The sequence below is a fragment of the Ciona intestinalis genome, unplaced genomic scaffold (genome assembly GCF_000224145.3).
Source record: "Ciona intestinalis unplaced genomic scaffold, KH HT001134.1, whole genome shotgun sequence".
In the NCBI taxonomy this organism is placed as follows: domain Eukaryota; kingdom Metazoa; phylum Chordata; class Ascidiacea; order Phlebobranchia; family Cionidae; genus Ciona; species Ciona intestinalis.
In genome coordinates, this window is record NW_004191455.1 from 1 (window position 1) to 16,272 (window position 16,272).

The following is a 16,272-nucleotide window of genomic DNA, read 5'->3' on the forward strand; positions in this document are numbered from 1 at the left end:
AAAAGAATGGTCATTACACCCAGCAAACAAACTCACATTGAGTTGTTGTTATGGAAAATATAAACCAGTTTTGTGGAGGTTAAATTAAATTTTTTCAAAGTTTCAAAGTTATTATTAAGCTAGTTTTTATTTGTTTGTATTTTAAATAAATATGTTCGCTTAAGTAATTAATAAGATAAATAGGTTTCTAATACATCTTTCTTTTTTAATATTAATGAAACAAAAAATAACCTTATTCCTTTCTCAGGTGAAATCACAGATTAAAGAGATTGTTTGCTTAATTGATGCCAGCAAATATGAAATGGTTTTAAATGAATTTAAAATAGAGGAAACCTTACAAAAGTTGGAATTACAATTAAACAGGTAGAGCTATTCTATACATGTTGGACTGTTTGCTCCAACTCAGTGGTCACTAATGGCAAATTATCAGCCATACAAACATTAAAAAATCTCCCACAAAGTAAAATACATGGTAACTCCTAGAACGAGGTGTATGAAACAGAATACCTGTATTAAAATGACTATCGTTTTCTGGCCATGCGTGGATAAAAGCAAGTTACATTATATAAAAGGTTCCTGTTGTAAATAGTTGAACACACAAGTTGTGTGCATCTGATTGTGAGATATTTGTTTGTTTGGTTTAACAATACGAAAAATTCCCGCTTACAAGTTATCATATATATAGTTTGTAATCAGTTTTTTTAGAATATGAGTAGTGCTATGATAATTTATCAATTCAAGTTTTTAACAATATTTAAATAGATAAATATAGTTCATGTTATGTTTATATACAGACCTTCTGAATGCTCTGAAGGCCATGAGTTATTCAAACAAATTGTACCAACACAAAATGAACTGGAAGCTTTACCAGTCAATATTGTTGACCAACCATACGATAGGTATGTTCTCAATTTATAGACGTTCAAATTTTGCAAAATCAAGGTAACCATAAGTTTTAAACGGAAAGGTTTATGCCGGCGAAGTCAAGAACCTGTTTTTTCCTTGTCACATTATTAGCTTTTATTTAGGAAATAGACTGATCATTGTACTATCACATTGGATATTGAGTTATAAATTGTTTATATATTTATACTGGGTACACATAAGTACTCTGGTTTATTTTCAGGGTATAAACACATACCTTGCATACCCATGTTAGGCGCCTATGTCGCACATTATTGTGTATTCCGTATTTGCTAAGTAAATGATTGATCTCTTTTTCTCTCATGTGGAACTGTGCAAATATTGAATTAAGTTTTGGTTCGTGTACTTTGTTACTCATTTGTTTAAGTGTCTTTTGTCAAATAAAGATAAATAAATATATTGGACATCAAAGTATTCTTTTTCAAATAGTCTGGCGTTGTGGCATTGTGGTTAGCGCGTCTGCCTTTAACCCAGAGGTAATGGGTTCAAGACTTGACGGTGCTACCATTGTGGGCATTCATGTGATCGGGCAAGACACTTAATGGCAATTGCTCCAACCCAGTGATCACTAATGGGTTGTCCAAATTATCAGCCATACATAAAAAAACAAAAAGAATCCAAAAAAATCATAATTTTTATACTAAGTTTTATAGATTTTTTTCTGAAAAATTTGTTTCAGTTTGTATTTTATAATTTTTTTTAACCCACTTATAAATGAAAACTCTTTCTTAAAAAAATAATATGATAAATTGTATATATTTAACAGCATTGAGCATTACCGCAAAACCCATTATAAATTGTTACATGAGGATCTAATAGGACCATTAAGAATCTCCATTCGAACATTTTGTGAAGGTAACTGTTTAAATTTGCATTTTCTGATTTAGATTTATTAAACACATTTGTAGGATTTTTGTATATCTTTACAATACATTCTTGGTTTTAGAACAATGTTAACTTTATGTAGTTTGTGTGGAGATTGCTTAAATTCTTTACATAAAATATTCTTTAACTCTTAATCATACTATGATTGTTTATTTTACAATACTACTGTTTTAAAATCGCTTTTAGGAGATTTTGTAAGTGTAGGCCCATTTTATTTAAAAGTAAATATACGATATTATATTAACAGACAGAAATAAAAAAATTACTTAACAGAAATGCATTTTCAGGTCAAGGAACTGCTGAATTTAAACGTTTAAAAGTTTATAGAAACGTTCGTTTCATCAAATGTTTTCCGTCATGGAAAGGTACTTTATTATAAGTTAAAAATTATGTGTTCTTTTAATAACCCTGAATTTTTTCACACAAAATCTATGGTATGCATGTCAAGTGTTTTGCTAAATAAGTTATATAAACAATACTAGTCTTAGGCATTTGCCACCAGAATTTCATCGGAATTAATGCTATCAACCTTTCAGGTTATGGTTTGCTTGTTCCATTTTTTTACAAATACCATTAGTCAAAATTTTATAAATTACAAAATTCAAACATGAATAAAAGTTACTGTTTCATAAATTTGAGGTTTTGCTGATCAATTTATTTGCGTTTAAGGAATCCAGTACATGGTTACATTTGATACTGCATCACTTAAAGTAAAACTTCCACGGAGATTGTTGTATGGGAACCTGGTTTGTTTATCAAGTGATAGATTTCAGGTGAAACTTTGTAAGATATACAATCTATATTACTTTCTATATGGAAGAGGTTCTTGTCGAGGACCTGGGATTTAGGTCATAATAGCCTATTACCCAAACACAGGATATGCATGTCATTTATGTGAAACAGTAAGACATTTCTGCAAGCCATAACTTCTGTTCTCCATGTGCATCACTGCATCGCAGTTAAACAAGTTGTACCGCATGGTAGAAAATAGCGAGGGTGTCCTAACTTCACATCATGCATGGCGGCTTTATATATTTTGTGCAAGTGCTTATAGTTTCTTAAGTATAAAACTTTTTTTTTTTAATAATTTAGCTTTTTAATTAATACAAGCTCAAAACTACCTAGTGTTTTATCATAAAAATATCTCTGCTCAACACAGTAGCAACAGTACTTTAAATGTAGAGTCAAAAGTTGCACTTTCTTATTTTAACAGAAAAGTCTTATATTATATTCATAGTTTTTTTACTATAAAGTTATGTTAACATGATACTGTAGATGGTATTTACCATATTCAATGAGTCAAAAAACCTTGCACATATTGCTACCGTGGGTGGACAGAGTTTAATTTTTACCTAGCCACCCACTAACTTGCGTCATTATTATTACATCATATATGTGTCATCAACATTATAATTGCTATTGACAAATTTTATTTTGGGAAATTACTCCAGCCCACTGGTTACTAACTGGTTTCGAATCTAATCCTAAACCCGTTTCAACCACACTAGCTTGCCCCAGAAAAAATAAATTAGCAATTAAAAAAATGATAACATTAAAAAAATGAAAAAATGTTGAAAAACATTTAAAGGGGCATACCAGCGAAAAATTGAAATTTATGTAATGATAGATATGCTCAAATGTGATCTAAAGCTACCATTAAAGTTTTAAAATGCAAAACAGCTTTTTTAAAAAAATGAGTTTCAAAACCGGAAATTCGACCGCTGAAGTAAAAAAAAAATGGCTACATAATATGCTGACTTCCCATGCATTGTTGAAACAGCCAAATTTGTTTTACTCCAGCGGGTTTTTTTCACGCGATTTTTTTAGAAGCCGTATCGTTTTGGCAAACTTTGATGGTACCTTTAGGTCACATTTGAGCATATCTATCCATATACAAATTTTCATTTTTCGTTGGTATGCCCCTTTGAGTAAAAAATTAAAATTCTGATTCATCATTTTAAATTTTACTCTGAACCCTAATTCCACACTTTTCTAGGATGATTTAATATTTGCCACAATTGCATACCGGACTTGCTCAAAAGTTAAACAAGGAATGATAGGACTTAAATTTTTAGAGAGCTCAAATGATGACACAAAACAGTTTAGAGGTTAGTGTCTGTATGCTGTTTACAATGGCTTAATATTATATAAATGAATACAACTTACTTTATTCTCGCGTGGCCAGAAAACGACAGTCGTTATAACATGGGTGTTGATACACCTCGTGCTAACTTACGAGTTACTTTGTGGGTGATTATTTTTGGAGAAAACATACGGCCACAATGGTCGCAGAGAAGTGCCATGAACCCAGTACTCTGGGTTAGAGGCAGGCGCGCTAACCACATTAAACTAGGTGTTCTGTTTCATACACTTTGTGCCAGCTTACAAGTTACCATGTATGTTACTTTGTAAGTGATTTTTTATATTTTTCATGTATGGCGGATAATTTTGACAACCCATTAGTGACCACTGGGTTGGAGCAATTTGCCGATAAGTGTCTTGCCCAAGGACACATACGCCCACAATGGTGGCAGAGAAGTGCTTTGAACCCATTACCTCTGGGTTAGAAATAGGCGCGCTAACCAACCGTGCTACGGCGTTATACTAATAAATATATCATGCAGATTTTCGTCAAAGGAAAAAAGGCTACACCATGATTGAATGCGACAGTCATTATATTGCTACCAAATCAGTTTTAAATGGTTTGAAAGGTGCTCATTTCATTGTATTGACTAAAATCTATATAATGTACATTTTTTGTTACAAATTCTGACATCAATTTACTTTAAACTTTCTAGTGGTAAATTTAAAATGTTTGTCTAAATGGGGGTGAATTTTTAGGTCAACTCATCAAATTTTAAAAGTAATAATCTTCAAACTTTAAAAGTAACTGCAGAAAATTCTTTGTTGCTGTTATAGAATCCATCAACATGTGTTTGTAATGTTAATGATATAATTTATGACAATAAACTTACAATGGGAAATGCTTGTTTTCAGATTTAAAAACTTTGCCACTTCAAGATAAGATTGTGTCATGCACACCGAATTTGTCAACACCTGCCTATCTCAGCAAACCAGAACAAGTCAAACTTGATTTCACTTCTCTTACTGGTGACAGTAAGTAATTTTTTATCAAATGAGTAGAGCAAATAAATAGATGACCATTATTTATATGTATGAATGAAAAATGATGGTTGTTATATCTTTTTTCATACACCTTGTGTCCTGACAATTATAACAACCTATTAGCAACCACTGGGTTGAAGTGATCAACATTAACTGTCTTGCTTAAAAACACAAATGTAGTAGCATTGAACGTTTGCCCAGTATCTTTTAGCTTATAATACAAGCACGCAACCACTGAATTCATCTCTATATTGAGGGTACTGAGTTCAAGACTCGATGCTGCCAACATTGCCGGTGACTGTATCTGGGAAAACGACGCTTAATAAAAAATTCCTCCAATAGTTAATAACTGTTGGTACAATTTGCAGTTAGCTTAAAAAACAAAGTTTCATACTTGCCCATTAGCATACATTGCTATAACCTTACTGAATTTATACAAAATGCCTGCTGTTCATTTTTTTCCACAGTTTGTTGTTTACTCTTTTCATACAATCTGTTTTTGCTCTCATTGTGGGGGTATGTGTGATTGAACAATTAAAGACACTTAACGGCAATTACTCCAACCCAGTGGTAATTAATGGGTTGTCTAGTTAATAAAAACATCTCCCCCAAAAAACAATCACTAACAAAGTAACATACATGGTAACTTGTAAGCTGGTATGAGGTGTATGAAACAGAACACGCATGTTATAACGACTGATGTTTTCCGTCCACGCAAGGATAAAGTAAGTTACATTCATTCATTTCTAGAAAAACATAAAAATGTACAATTGCTAAACATAAAAATGTGGCCAAAACCCGAGGAAATGGGTTTGAATGAGGAACAGAGATCTGCTGTACATAGTGCGTTGACCACGGATCTTGCTGTTATTCAAGGAGGAGCAGGAACTGGAAAAAGTAAAGTTGGAAACACAATTATGAAACTGCTCAGTCAAAATCAACACCTGTGGTGTGTAGTAGTTGTTTTTTTGTCGGAGAATTAATTTTGATTTATCAGAGAGAATTAATTTTGATTTATCAGCTCTCAACTTTTGTTTAAATAATATAGTATGTCTGGCACTATGTCACAGTGCTGACTTACCTATAAACCATAGGATACCGGTTCAAGGCTTGAGGTTGCTCTTGTTTCAGTGTATTTATCCTTGCGCAAGACGCTTATCAGTAATTGTTTCAACCCAGTGGTCAAAGTTGTCCAAATTGTCAGTCATGCATAAAAAAATAATTCTGATAGTTAGATAAGTTATTACTGGTAATCGCCAGGTGTATAAAACAGAACACTTGTGTTAAAAATTTGTTGGCCCCCACTGGAGGGTAAACAAGTTACATCTACTTATATATTATGTAATAAAATTACTGACATATATCGTCCGGCGCCGTAGCATAGTGGTTAGCACGTCTGCCTGTAACCCAGAGGTAATGGGTTCAAAGCTCGACGCTGCTACCATTGTAGGCGTATTGTGTCCTTGGACAAGACACTTAACGGTAATTGCTCCAACCCAGTGGTCTAAATTATCGGCCATACATAAAAAAAATCTCAAAAAAATAATCACCCACAAAGTAACATACATGGTAAAGTTACATTCATTCATTCATCAAGTTTTAAATACCACCAGCTGCCTGGAATTTTGTAGCATAGCACCTCAACCTCAACCTCAACCATATTTAACTGAATCAGCCGTTTTTAAAGTTAACACAGAAAGTTTTTTATTTAACAAATTAAATTCTTTAAATCAGGAACACGCAGAATCAACAAATTTGCCCGATTCTGGTGATTTGCTATGGAAATCAAGCACTGGACCAGTTTCTGGAGGGAATTGTTGATTTTTTCCCAGAAAAAATTTTAAGGGTTGGAGGCAGGTGCAGAAGTGATAAACTTCACTGCTTTACAATGGCGCACATAAAAAGGCAAACGGAGTTAAAAGCATCAAAAACAGAAAGATATGATTACTGGATTACCAGAGGTGATTGGATAAACAATTATTTGTTTTTCTACAATATCATAGCATAACGCAGCAATTCATAAATTATTATTATCTGTTTAATATCAGCAGCAGAGATCAAATTACTAAAACAACAAACAAAAAGTAATTAGCAGCAAAATTACAGTTGTTAAAACACACAAAGGTAATATAGTAGGGTGGGGGAAGATGGGACACCTTTTCGTTCAGTTTTCTCTTTTTATTTGGTAGTAAACAAAGAAAATTCAATGAATTATAAAACCATATCTTCACGACTTCCACAGACCGTTGTTAATTGTTTAAAACACAATCAGGCTATTTGGATATAATGTGTTAAAGATGTCCCATCTTCCCCCACTCTACTATAATAATATTTATGACTAATTGTAGCACGAACATCCCAAAAATAGAAAAAATTAACAAAAAAAAATTACCTACAAAGGTACACATGCGGTAACGCATAATTGTGCAGGAGGTGTATGAAACAGGACACCTATGTCATACCAAACTTTGTTTTCCTACTACACAATGATAAATAAGTTACATTCCTTTATTCATATGATTGAGTCCAATATTTTGACGATTTAGCCCGTAATGCGCTTGTTTTCTTCTAATTAAATGTAAATATGTTTTTTCAACTGAAGCAAGTTTTAAAAACTGTTGTTTTGTTGCTATATCCTGTCTTTTCATTTAAAATATTTCTAAGTCCTTACTACCGTGATTAAAGAAAAACACAAAAATGGTATTAATATCATATAACGGAACATTTTTTTTCTCAAATTATATCTCAAAACATTTATTCTTATCCTCAAACACTTTCTTTAGAACAGCGTCGAGAAGTGGGGCGGGAAATTAAAAAAGTTATTGAACCAACTTTTGTTCTTAAGTTTAGACTCATAAGGAATGTCATGTCAGATAAAATAATCCGTGAATTAACAAACCAAGGACATGAAGGTGAGTGTAAATATTTTTGTTGACTAGCATTAATGTTGAATGTTACTTACTCTATCTTCGCGTGGTGGAAAAACGACAGTCGGTATAGCATGAGTGTTCTGAGACCAAGAGATAATGAGTTCAAGGCTGGTGGCTGCCACCAATGTGGGCCAATGTGTTCTTAGAAAAGACGCTTAATGGCAATTGCTTCAACCTAGAGGTCACTAATGGATTGTCCAATTTAACAGCCATACAAAAAAATGTAAAAAAACATACAAAGTAACATACATGAATGAATAAAACTTACTTTATCCTTGCGTGGTCGAAAAACGACAGTCATTATAACACAGGTGTTCATATATGCAAATAATCTTATGTAAGTTTTGAAAGCATTTTTCTTTGTTCATATACTATTATAGGATGTCTATGTATGTCTACTAATTTTACAAATAGTAAATGAAACAGGAAACTCCATTTTATAACTTAGTATTAAAAATAATTATTACTATTAAAATAATGCTTTTCAGACAAAAAAATGCAAAATCTTGGTTACGCTGGTCCAGATTTTCCTCTGATCAACTGGTTAGGTCTCCCTTCTACAGAAATTGATATTGATGCAGGTAAAATATATCTATATTGTTCCATAGACCTTTTAGATGTTCTGTTTCATACACATGTGTCTTGCAGCAAGATATTGGTATGTTTTTTACACATTGCCAAATTATTAATCTTAGAGAAACAAATATCACACAAATTTGCATATGTGGTTATTTGTAAGCGGGCAGGAAGTGCATGAAACAGATCACGTGTGTACAACAGCTGTCTTATCTCACCAGCAAAGACAAATTACATAGTTTACTCAATCATTCAATCATTTGTATATTGTTTAAATGAATAAATGTAACTTGCTTTATTCTTGCCTGGCCTGAGTCATTAAACAGGAGTGTTCTGTTTTATACACCTCGTGCTAGCTTACAAGTTACCAAGTATGTTACTTGGTGGATAATTGTTTTTTGAGGATTTGTTTCATTTGTTATGTGTGGCTGATAGTTTGAACAACCCATTAGTGACCACTTGATTGGAGAAATTACCATTAAGTGACTTGCCCAAGGAGACATACGCCCACAATGGTAGCAGCCTTGAACCCATTACCTCTGGGCTACAGGCAGACGCGTTAACCAGTTTGCCACGGCACATGTTAAGTACATACATATTTATTTTGAATTGCAGATGAAAGTTTATCTGAAGATGATAATGTTGATGATGATGAATATAATGATAATGATGAGCGCTTAATTGATACTGGTAAAAGAAAAAAAATTATCGTAATTTGTGTAGTGGGTAAACAATGAATTTCAAATATTGTGTTTTACAAATACAAACACTCTGTTGAACTTGCTCAAAAACGTTTCTGACAGCTACTTATAATTTATAATTTAACGTAATATAGTTTTGGCATAAAATGTTATCAATAAACAAAACAATGTTTTGTTTATGCATATATTTTACTCACTAAATGTGTGTGGTAATTAGAACACTGTCTTAGTTCATTTACTATTACAACCAATTAAAATGTCTCACATGTGTGGATTAATAAGTAATGATAAAACATTACAGATGACGAAATGGAAAATGAAGATTTTGGGCGAGCAAATTCAGTAATATCTTCTGCCCCTTCAAAAAAAGCAGCTTTAGTCTATTTAAATGGAAAAGGTTAGAAAGTTTTTGTTTTATAATTGTATGTTTTTTTAACTTTCTTTTTTTCCAAGGTAATACCAACTGTGGTACTTTTTCACCTTGATCTTATATGACATTAGTTCTTCTTGTCCGGCTCCGTAGCACAGTTGGTTAGCGCACCTGCCTCTAACCCAGGAGTAATGGGTTAAAGGCTCTTAGCTGCCACCATTGTGGGTGTATGTATACTTGGGCAAAACACTTAATGGCAATTGCTCCAACCCAGTGGTCACTAATTGATTGTAAAAATTATCAGCCACACATAAATCAAATGTAAAAATTTGCCCAAAAATGATCATCCACAAAGTAACATACTTAGTAACTATGCTGGCACGAGGTGTGTGAAACAGAACACTTGTGTTTTCTTAATTATTGAATTGTCACATGGTGCAATGACAATTATACTTAAAAATTTTCACAATTGTTTTTTGGCTCTAACTGCTTTACTTTTCAAGCAATTTTGGTTGCAACATTCTGATTCGCGAAAAACTGTCCTTTTTTCAGTTAATCAGCACAAAGGGAAAATCATCTGCAATATGTTTTAACTCTAATAACTAAAATTAAGTGTAGCTTTATTATTCAGTTGTTCCAGCACAATATGACCTCAAGCAGTCAAGATTCTTCCCTGAAACGCAACTTCGTAAAGTAATAAAACAAAAGCTTACTGAGACCAAGATATACACAGATTCTGAACTCAATAAGTCAAGACAAGGATTGTTTGACTTGCCCATTAAAATAAGATGGAGACTGTACAGGTAACTTGTTCGGCACCATGGCATACTGGTTAGCGCACCTGCCTGTAACCCAGAGGTAATGGGTTCAAGACTCAACGCTGCTACCATTGTGGGCACATGTGTCCTTGGACAAGACACTTAACAGCAATTGCTCCAACCCAGTGGTCAGTAATGCGTTGTCTAAACGATTAGTGATACATAAAAAATTGAAAAAATCCTTAAAACAAATAATCACCCACAAAGTAACATACACAACGACTGTCGTTTTCTGGCCACGCGAGGATAAAGTAAGTTACATTCATGCATTCATTTAACTTGAATCAATGTTGCTACTTTAGTTAAATAGGATCTATATTTATAATTTAATCAGATAATGTTCTAGGGCAGTGGTTCTCAACCTGTTTAGCTTACAGTGAGGTAAAATTTCAATACAAATTTTGCGGGCCGGTGGACCTTTCAAAATAAAAATCAACCTAAAATTGAATTACGACAAAAGTAAGCAACTCAAAAGCAAAGAATGAAAACTTCAATTTAATGAAAACTTTGCTGTCGTCCTTTTGATATTAAACATGGTTCCATTGAAGTTTCTTGCATTTTTCAATTGATATATAAAGTTGTCATATATATGGCGGACCAGTATAAAAGTGGACGTGGTCCGGCTGTACAGACCGGCAGTTGAGAACCACTTTTCTAGGGCAAGAAACAGAGTAATTTTTCTGTCTTTTCAGTGATCAATAAAGGTTCGCCAAATAGGCAGCTATAAATGAATAAATGTAACTTATTTGATTTTAATTTTCTTAAGAAGTTAAAAAAAGATAATTTATTTATTGTACCAAAAATATGTTAATTGTAGGTATTGGGTCCATCAATGGGTTCTACATGAACAAGAAAAGTTTGGCTTTCATTGCCAAAAGTATGATAAACTATCCAGAAGATTGCAATTTCTACGAAGAAAAGAGGAAAAGAGAATTTTATCTCAATCTTACGTTATTGGAATGACAACCACTGCAGCAGCAAAGTACAGAGATGTCTTACAAGACATAAACGTAAGTTTTTAGGATGCATTATTTTCAAAACACAAAGTGTTTATACAAACTGTTAGTGAAAGAAATAATGTAATTGAATGAATAAATGAATGACACTTGTTTATCCTTAATTGTAAGCAATGACACTCATTATAACACAGGTGTTTATTTTGTAACGATTTACTAGTAACACATATATATATAGACACCTTTGATTTTTTTATATTTTCCGTATGGCTGCCAATATTAATAGCCCATTAAGGACAACCATGTTCAAAGTCTAATTTTGAATGAATGAATTAATGTAACTAATTATATCCTCGCGTGGCCAGAAAACGACAGTCGTTATAACACGGGTGTACTGTTTCATACACCTTGTGCATGTTAATTTATGGGTGATTATTTTATTTAGAATTTTTCAATTTTTATGAGTGGCTGCTAATTTGGGCAATCCATTGTTGATCAAAGTGTCTTGCCCAAGGACACATATGCCCACAATGGTAGCAGCGAGCCAGCATTGAACCCATTTTAATGTTTTATATTTAAAGTTTACATCCCCGCATTGTATGGGTCGTGTCTTTACGCACACTTTTGTTTCTATTAGAAGTTTAACTTAATTAAAATAAATGGCTCGTTTGTCCGTTAGGTGTAGCGACCACGCTTATCTTCTTCCAACTAAATGTAAATATGTTTTTAACTGTAAGCATGTTTTAACAACTGTTGTTTTGTCGCTATATCCTGTCTTTTCGTTTGAAACATTTCTAAATCTTCGCTACTGTAATCGAAGAGACAAATAAAAGTTATTATTATTATTATTATTATTATTATTATTATTATTATTATTATTATTATTATTACATCCCTTTGCTCTAGGTTAAGATAGTTTTTGCTGAAGAAGCAGCCGAGATATTGGAAGCACACATTGCTACGGCTCTTCCAAAAAGTACCCAACACCTTATAATGATAGGCGACAATAAACAATCGAGGCCAAGAGTGAATATGCCTGAATTGAGCACAAAACACAACCTGGGAATTTCTATGCTCGAAAGATTGGTATGAATGAATGTAACTTTTTATTCTCATATGCCAAAGAAATGATAGTCATTATACCACAGATGTTCTGATTTTACACCTTGTGCCCGGTAATAGGTTATATAATTTAGAAGGTGATTATTTTTTATGGATTGTTTTTATAACGAGCTGCTGACAATTTAGACAACTCATAATGGCCACTGGGTTGGAGCAATTGCCTTTAAGTGTCTTGCCAATGGCCACATACACACAATAGTAACAATGTTAAGCCTTAAACCTGTAGCTTGTGGGCTAGAGACAGACATGCTAACTTCTGTTCCACGGCGCCAGTATGAAAATTTTTACAATAAACTAAAGCAGTATGTTAAAAAGAAACTTATTTTAAAGCACTTATATAACAGATTTAGGACTCTTACACTCTTGTACCTATCAACCTTAAACTGTCAGCTTTAAATATCCCACTGTAGCGTTACTAATTAAAGTCGCACGCAAGAAACGTTCTGCAACGTAGCGACTGGGCGCCTTTTTTTTTGCTCTCTTCCTGTGTTTTGCATTTACTTGTTTCCATTCATTTTTCATTACAAGTTACACTCGCTCAAGAAACGCTACACAACTGTCATTTTTAAATATCTCTTTCTGAATACAATTTTAAATATAAAATTTTAAATATTTTTTATGAATAAATCTTGAATACTGTAGAATTTTATCTTTGAATTGATTCATTGTCAAAAGTTATCGTTTAATATTGTTTCAAATAGATACAATGTGGGATACCTTCGCATTCACTAAACAAGCAATACAGAATGTCACCCAACATTGCTGATCTTTTGAGACATTCCTTCTACCCTAAACTAACGGAAGATCCAATTCCTTTGGATGAGATGAAAGTACAAGGGATTCGTAACAATGTATTCTTTATCCGCCACAATGAGGATGAAACACTTGATCATTATGGCAAAAGCAAGGTTTGGTTTTTTCTTAATTATTTTCCTTATTTTTTGCAATGCAGGTATGATAAATGAATGAATAGTATTTTATTTGAATGAATGAATGTAACTTACTTTATCCTCGCATGGCGGTAATCGACAGTCGTTATACCACAGGTGTTAAGACTCTCGTGCCAGATTTCGAGTTACCAAGTATGTTATACTTTGTGGGTGAATATTTTTTGGGGGATTTTTTTATGTATGGCGGATAATTTGGACAACCCATTAGTGACCACAGGGTTGGAGCAATTGCAGTGTCTTGCCCAAGGATACATACGCCCAAAATGGTAGCAGCTACGAACCTTAAACCCATTACCTCTGGGTTAGAGCAGGCGTGCTAACCACTTTGCTACGGCACCGAACTAATTTATTCTCGGTTTTTGTTATACTCTAGTGTTCTGTTTCTATACCTCATCACTCCCACAAAGTAACATACTTGGTAACTCGTAAGCTGGCGCGAGGTGTATGAAACAAAACACCACAAGGACTGTCGTTTTCTAGCCATGCGAGGATAAAGTAGGTTACATTTATTGGTTGTTTTTTATTTTGGGTAACAAATAACAATATGCAGATAATGTTTAATATTTAACTGAATGCAATTTATTATCACAGGTGAATTATTATGAAGCTGAGTATTTGTTGGGTCTTTGCAAGTTTCTATTGGGACAAGGATACAGGGCTGAAGATATTACTATCCTAACATCATACACTGGTAAAATTATATTATTATTATTTCATTAATAAATTACATATTACTTTAATTAGGTACATTGCCCGGGCAACGTGGCAAAGTATTTAGCACGCTTGCTGCTAACCCAGAGGTAATGGGTTCAGGGCTCGTTGCTGCTATCATAATGGCCGTATGTGTCCTGTGTTATAACGACTGTTGTTTTCTGGCCTCACAAGGATAAAGCGAGTTACATTCATTTACTTACATTAGTTACATATTCAGTTTTGTTTGTAAAACCTCATACATGGTTTCCTAGAACATAGGTTACAACCTAAAGTACATTGTATGATGCTTATTTCTGCTAACATTATGAAAGTGTGTATATTTAGCCAAGACAATTAATGGTAATTGTTTCAACCCAGTAGTTGCTAGTAGACACAGATTGTTATTCATACAAAAAAAAAATCATCCATAAAGTAACGCCCAGAAACTTCTAAGTGGAGACTAGGTCCATAGCACAAAACACTGTAGTTACCTCTCAGCACAAGCCTAAATATAAATAAGTCATATTCATTAATTTATTCTAATTAAATTATTGTTTTAACTAGATACAATGTGTATCCTACACTTTCTTTTCAGGCCAAATGATGGAAATTCAATCTCAAATTCAAACACTTAGTTTATTGAACAAAGTTGCTGTTACGAATATCGATTACTTCAAAGGACAAGAAAATAAAATTATTCTTCTATCTTTAGTCTGCAAAAATGAAGAGGTAAAATGCTTTTGTATAAATAAAAAAACTTGAGAAAAACTTGATAATGTTTTTTTAGGGAAAAATCGATTTTCTTTCCGCTCCAAATCGAATCTGTGTCGCCCTTTCTCGTGCAAGTCTAGGACTTTACTGCATCGGAAATTTTGAGGTGTGTACTTACACGCATGTAAAAAAACATTAAATCTGGTCGATACCAGTTTGCATTTTATATATTCTGGCATTTTCAAAGTTTTCTATTAGCGTTGTGACACGAATTGAGCTTATGGTGACTAGCTTAATGTTTCTTGTGCTGATTTCATCGCATGATAGTTAGCCATTTGCAGTATTAAAACAAATTTATTCCAGATTCTCTTCCCCAGCAATTTAAACAAAAATCTGGCCAGCAGCGTTGGCATTAAAAATAGACACTTTTATATCGCTGTGTAGTTGTTTGTATAGCGTTGTTGACATAGGACAAGTAGAAACTCTTTTTCTTACAATTGTTGAATTTTTATGATTAGTTTCTGCACAACATACCTTGTGCTATGTGTTTTGAGAATTTAGTATTTTACCAAATTATTCAAAATTCAATTTAATGTCTTATCAACTAAATTTTTGCAAGAGAATAGCATTCAAGCAATAATATATGTTTTACATCTGTACCATCACCATGTAAAATATAAATATCACTCTTATTGAATAAGGTGACAACCTAGATTAATTAAAACCCTTTTCTCTAATTTTTAAAACTTTTAGAAAATAAAAAAGTATATTTACATATATTATTATTATCATGCAGTTTGAACCAATGTACATATTTATGAATTTATAGCAAATTCGTTGTTTCTTAACTTTCAGAAACTGCAAAAGCACAGCCTTTGGAATGATATCATTCAGCACTTGAATAATCAAGGATGTATAGGTTTAAGTTTACCAATTGCTTGCACACAACATCCCAATTCAATCTGGACATCCAATGGTTTTCCCGAAACTGGTGAAATACGAAATATTTAAAACTTTAGTCTTTAAACAAACATGTTATTTATGTTTCTTTGTCAAACTATGTCAATTGTTGTAAAAACTGCAAAACATGATTAAAATTTTTGTAAAAACTGCAAAGCCTGATTAAAACCTCTTGTACAATGATAAGCATTTTATTTAAATGATGAATTGAATAAAATTTGAATTTAAATAAGGAAATACTGTCAGAACGTACAATATAAATCATTTCTCACAGTATTTGTTTAAAATTTAAAAAGTTGTTTTACAGACGCATGGTGTGGTGTGCCTTGCAACGAACCCCTTGTTGATTGTGGACATCTATGCACACGAACTTGTCACCCTTCAAATACAAAGCACAGCTTGTGTGAAGTTCCATGTGAACATGTTTGTGAAAAAGATTCCAAGCACAAATGTAAACGGGTGTGTCACGAAAAATGTGACGGCCGATGTTTGGAAAGAGTTGGAGTAAGTTTTGCATATTTTTTAAGAAAATTTTCTATGTTTGGATACG

The 16,272-nt window shown here is 33.0% G+C and overlaps 1 protein-coding gene across 1 annotated transcript in view; it reads left to right on the top strand.

The window, feature by feature from the left end:
- Window positions 1-216: 216 nt before the first annotated feature.
- LOC101241912 (NFX1-type zinc finger-containing protein 1) overlaps window positions 217-16,272 on the top strand; it is a 16,128-nt gene continuing 72 nt past the window's right edge. The window contains exons 1-23 of the mRNA XM_026840133.1: window positions 217-363; window positions 795-899; window positions 1,691-1,779; window positions 2,097-2,174; window positions 2,479-2,582; window positions 3,806-3,917; window positions 4,434-4,520; window positions 4,807-4,926; window positions 5,686-5,884; window positions 6,670-6,896; window positions 7,719-7,847; window positions 8,354-8,446; window positions 9,057-9,131; window positions 9,444-9,539; window positions 10,144-10,315; window positions 11,148-11,340; window positions 12,193-12,372; window positions 13,110-13,316; window positions 13,950-14,049; window positions 14,647-14,780; window positions 14,839-14,928; window positions 15,618-15,753; window positions 16,030-16,230. Of these exons, the coding sequence (XP_026695934.1) occupies window positions 302-363; window positions 795-899; window positions 1,691-1,779; window positions 2,097-2,174; window positions 2,479-2,582; window positions 3,806-3,917; window positions 4,434-4,520; window positions 4,807-4,926; window positions 5,686-5,884; window positions 6,670-6,896; window positions 7,719-7,847; window positions 8,354-8,446; window positions 9,057-9,131; window positions 9,444-9,539; window positions 10,144-10,315; window positions 11,148-11,340; window positions 12,193-12,372; window positions 13,110-13,316; window positions 13,950-14,049; window positions 14,647-14,780; window positions 14,839-14,928; window positions 15,618-15,753; window positions 16,030-16,230 (2,989 nt within the window). The 5' untranslated portion in view covers window positions 217-301. The remainder of the gene's footprint in view (window positions 364-794; window positions 900-1,690; window positions 1,780-2,096; window positions 2,175-2,478; window positions 2,583-3,805; window positions 3,918-4,433; window positions 4,521-4,806; window positions 4,927-5,685; window positions 5,885-6,669; window positions 6,897-7,718; window positions 7,848-8,353; window positions 8,447-9,056; window positions 9,132-9,443; window positions 9,540-10,143; window positions 10,316-11,147; window positions 11,341-12,192; window positions 12,373-13,109; window positions 13,317-13,949; window positions 14,050-14,646; window positions 14,781-14,838; window positions 14,929-15,617; window positions 15,754-16,029; window positions 16,231-16,272) is intronic.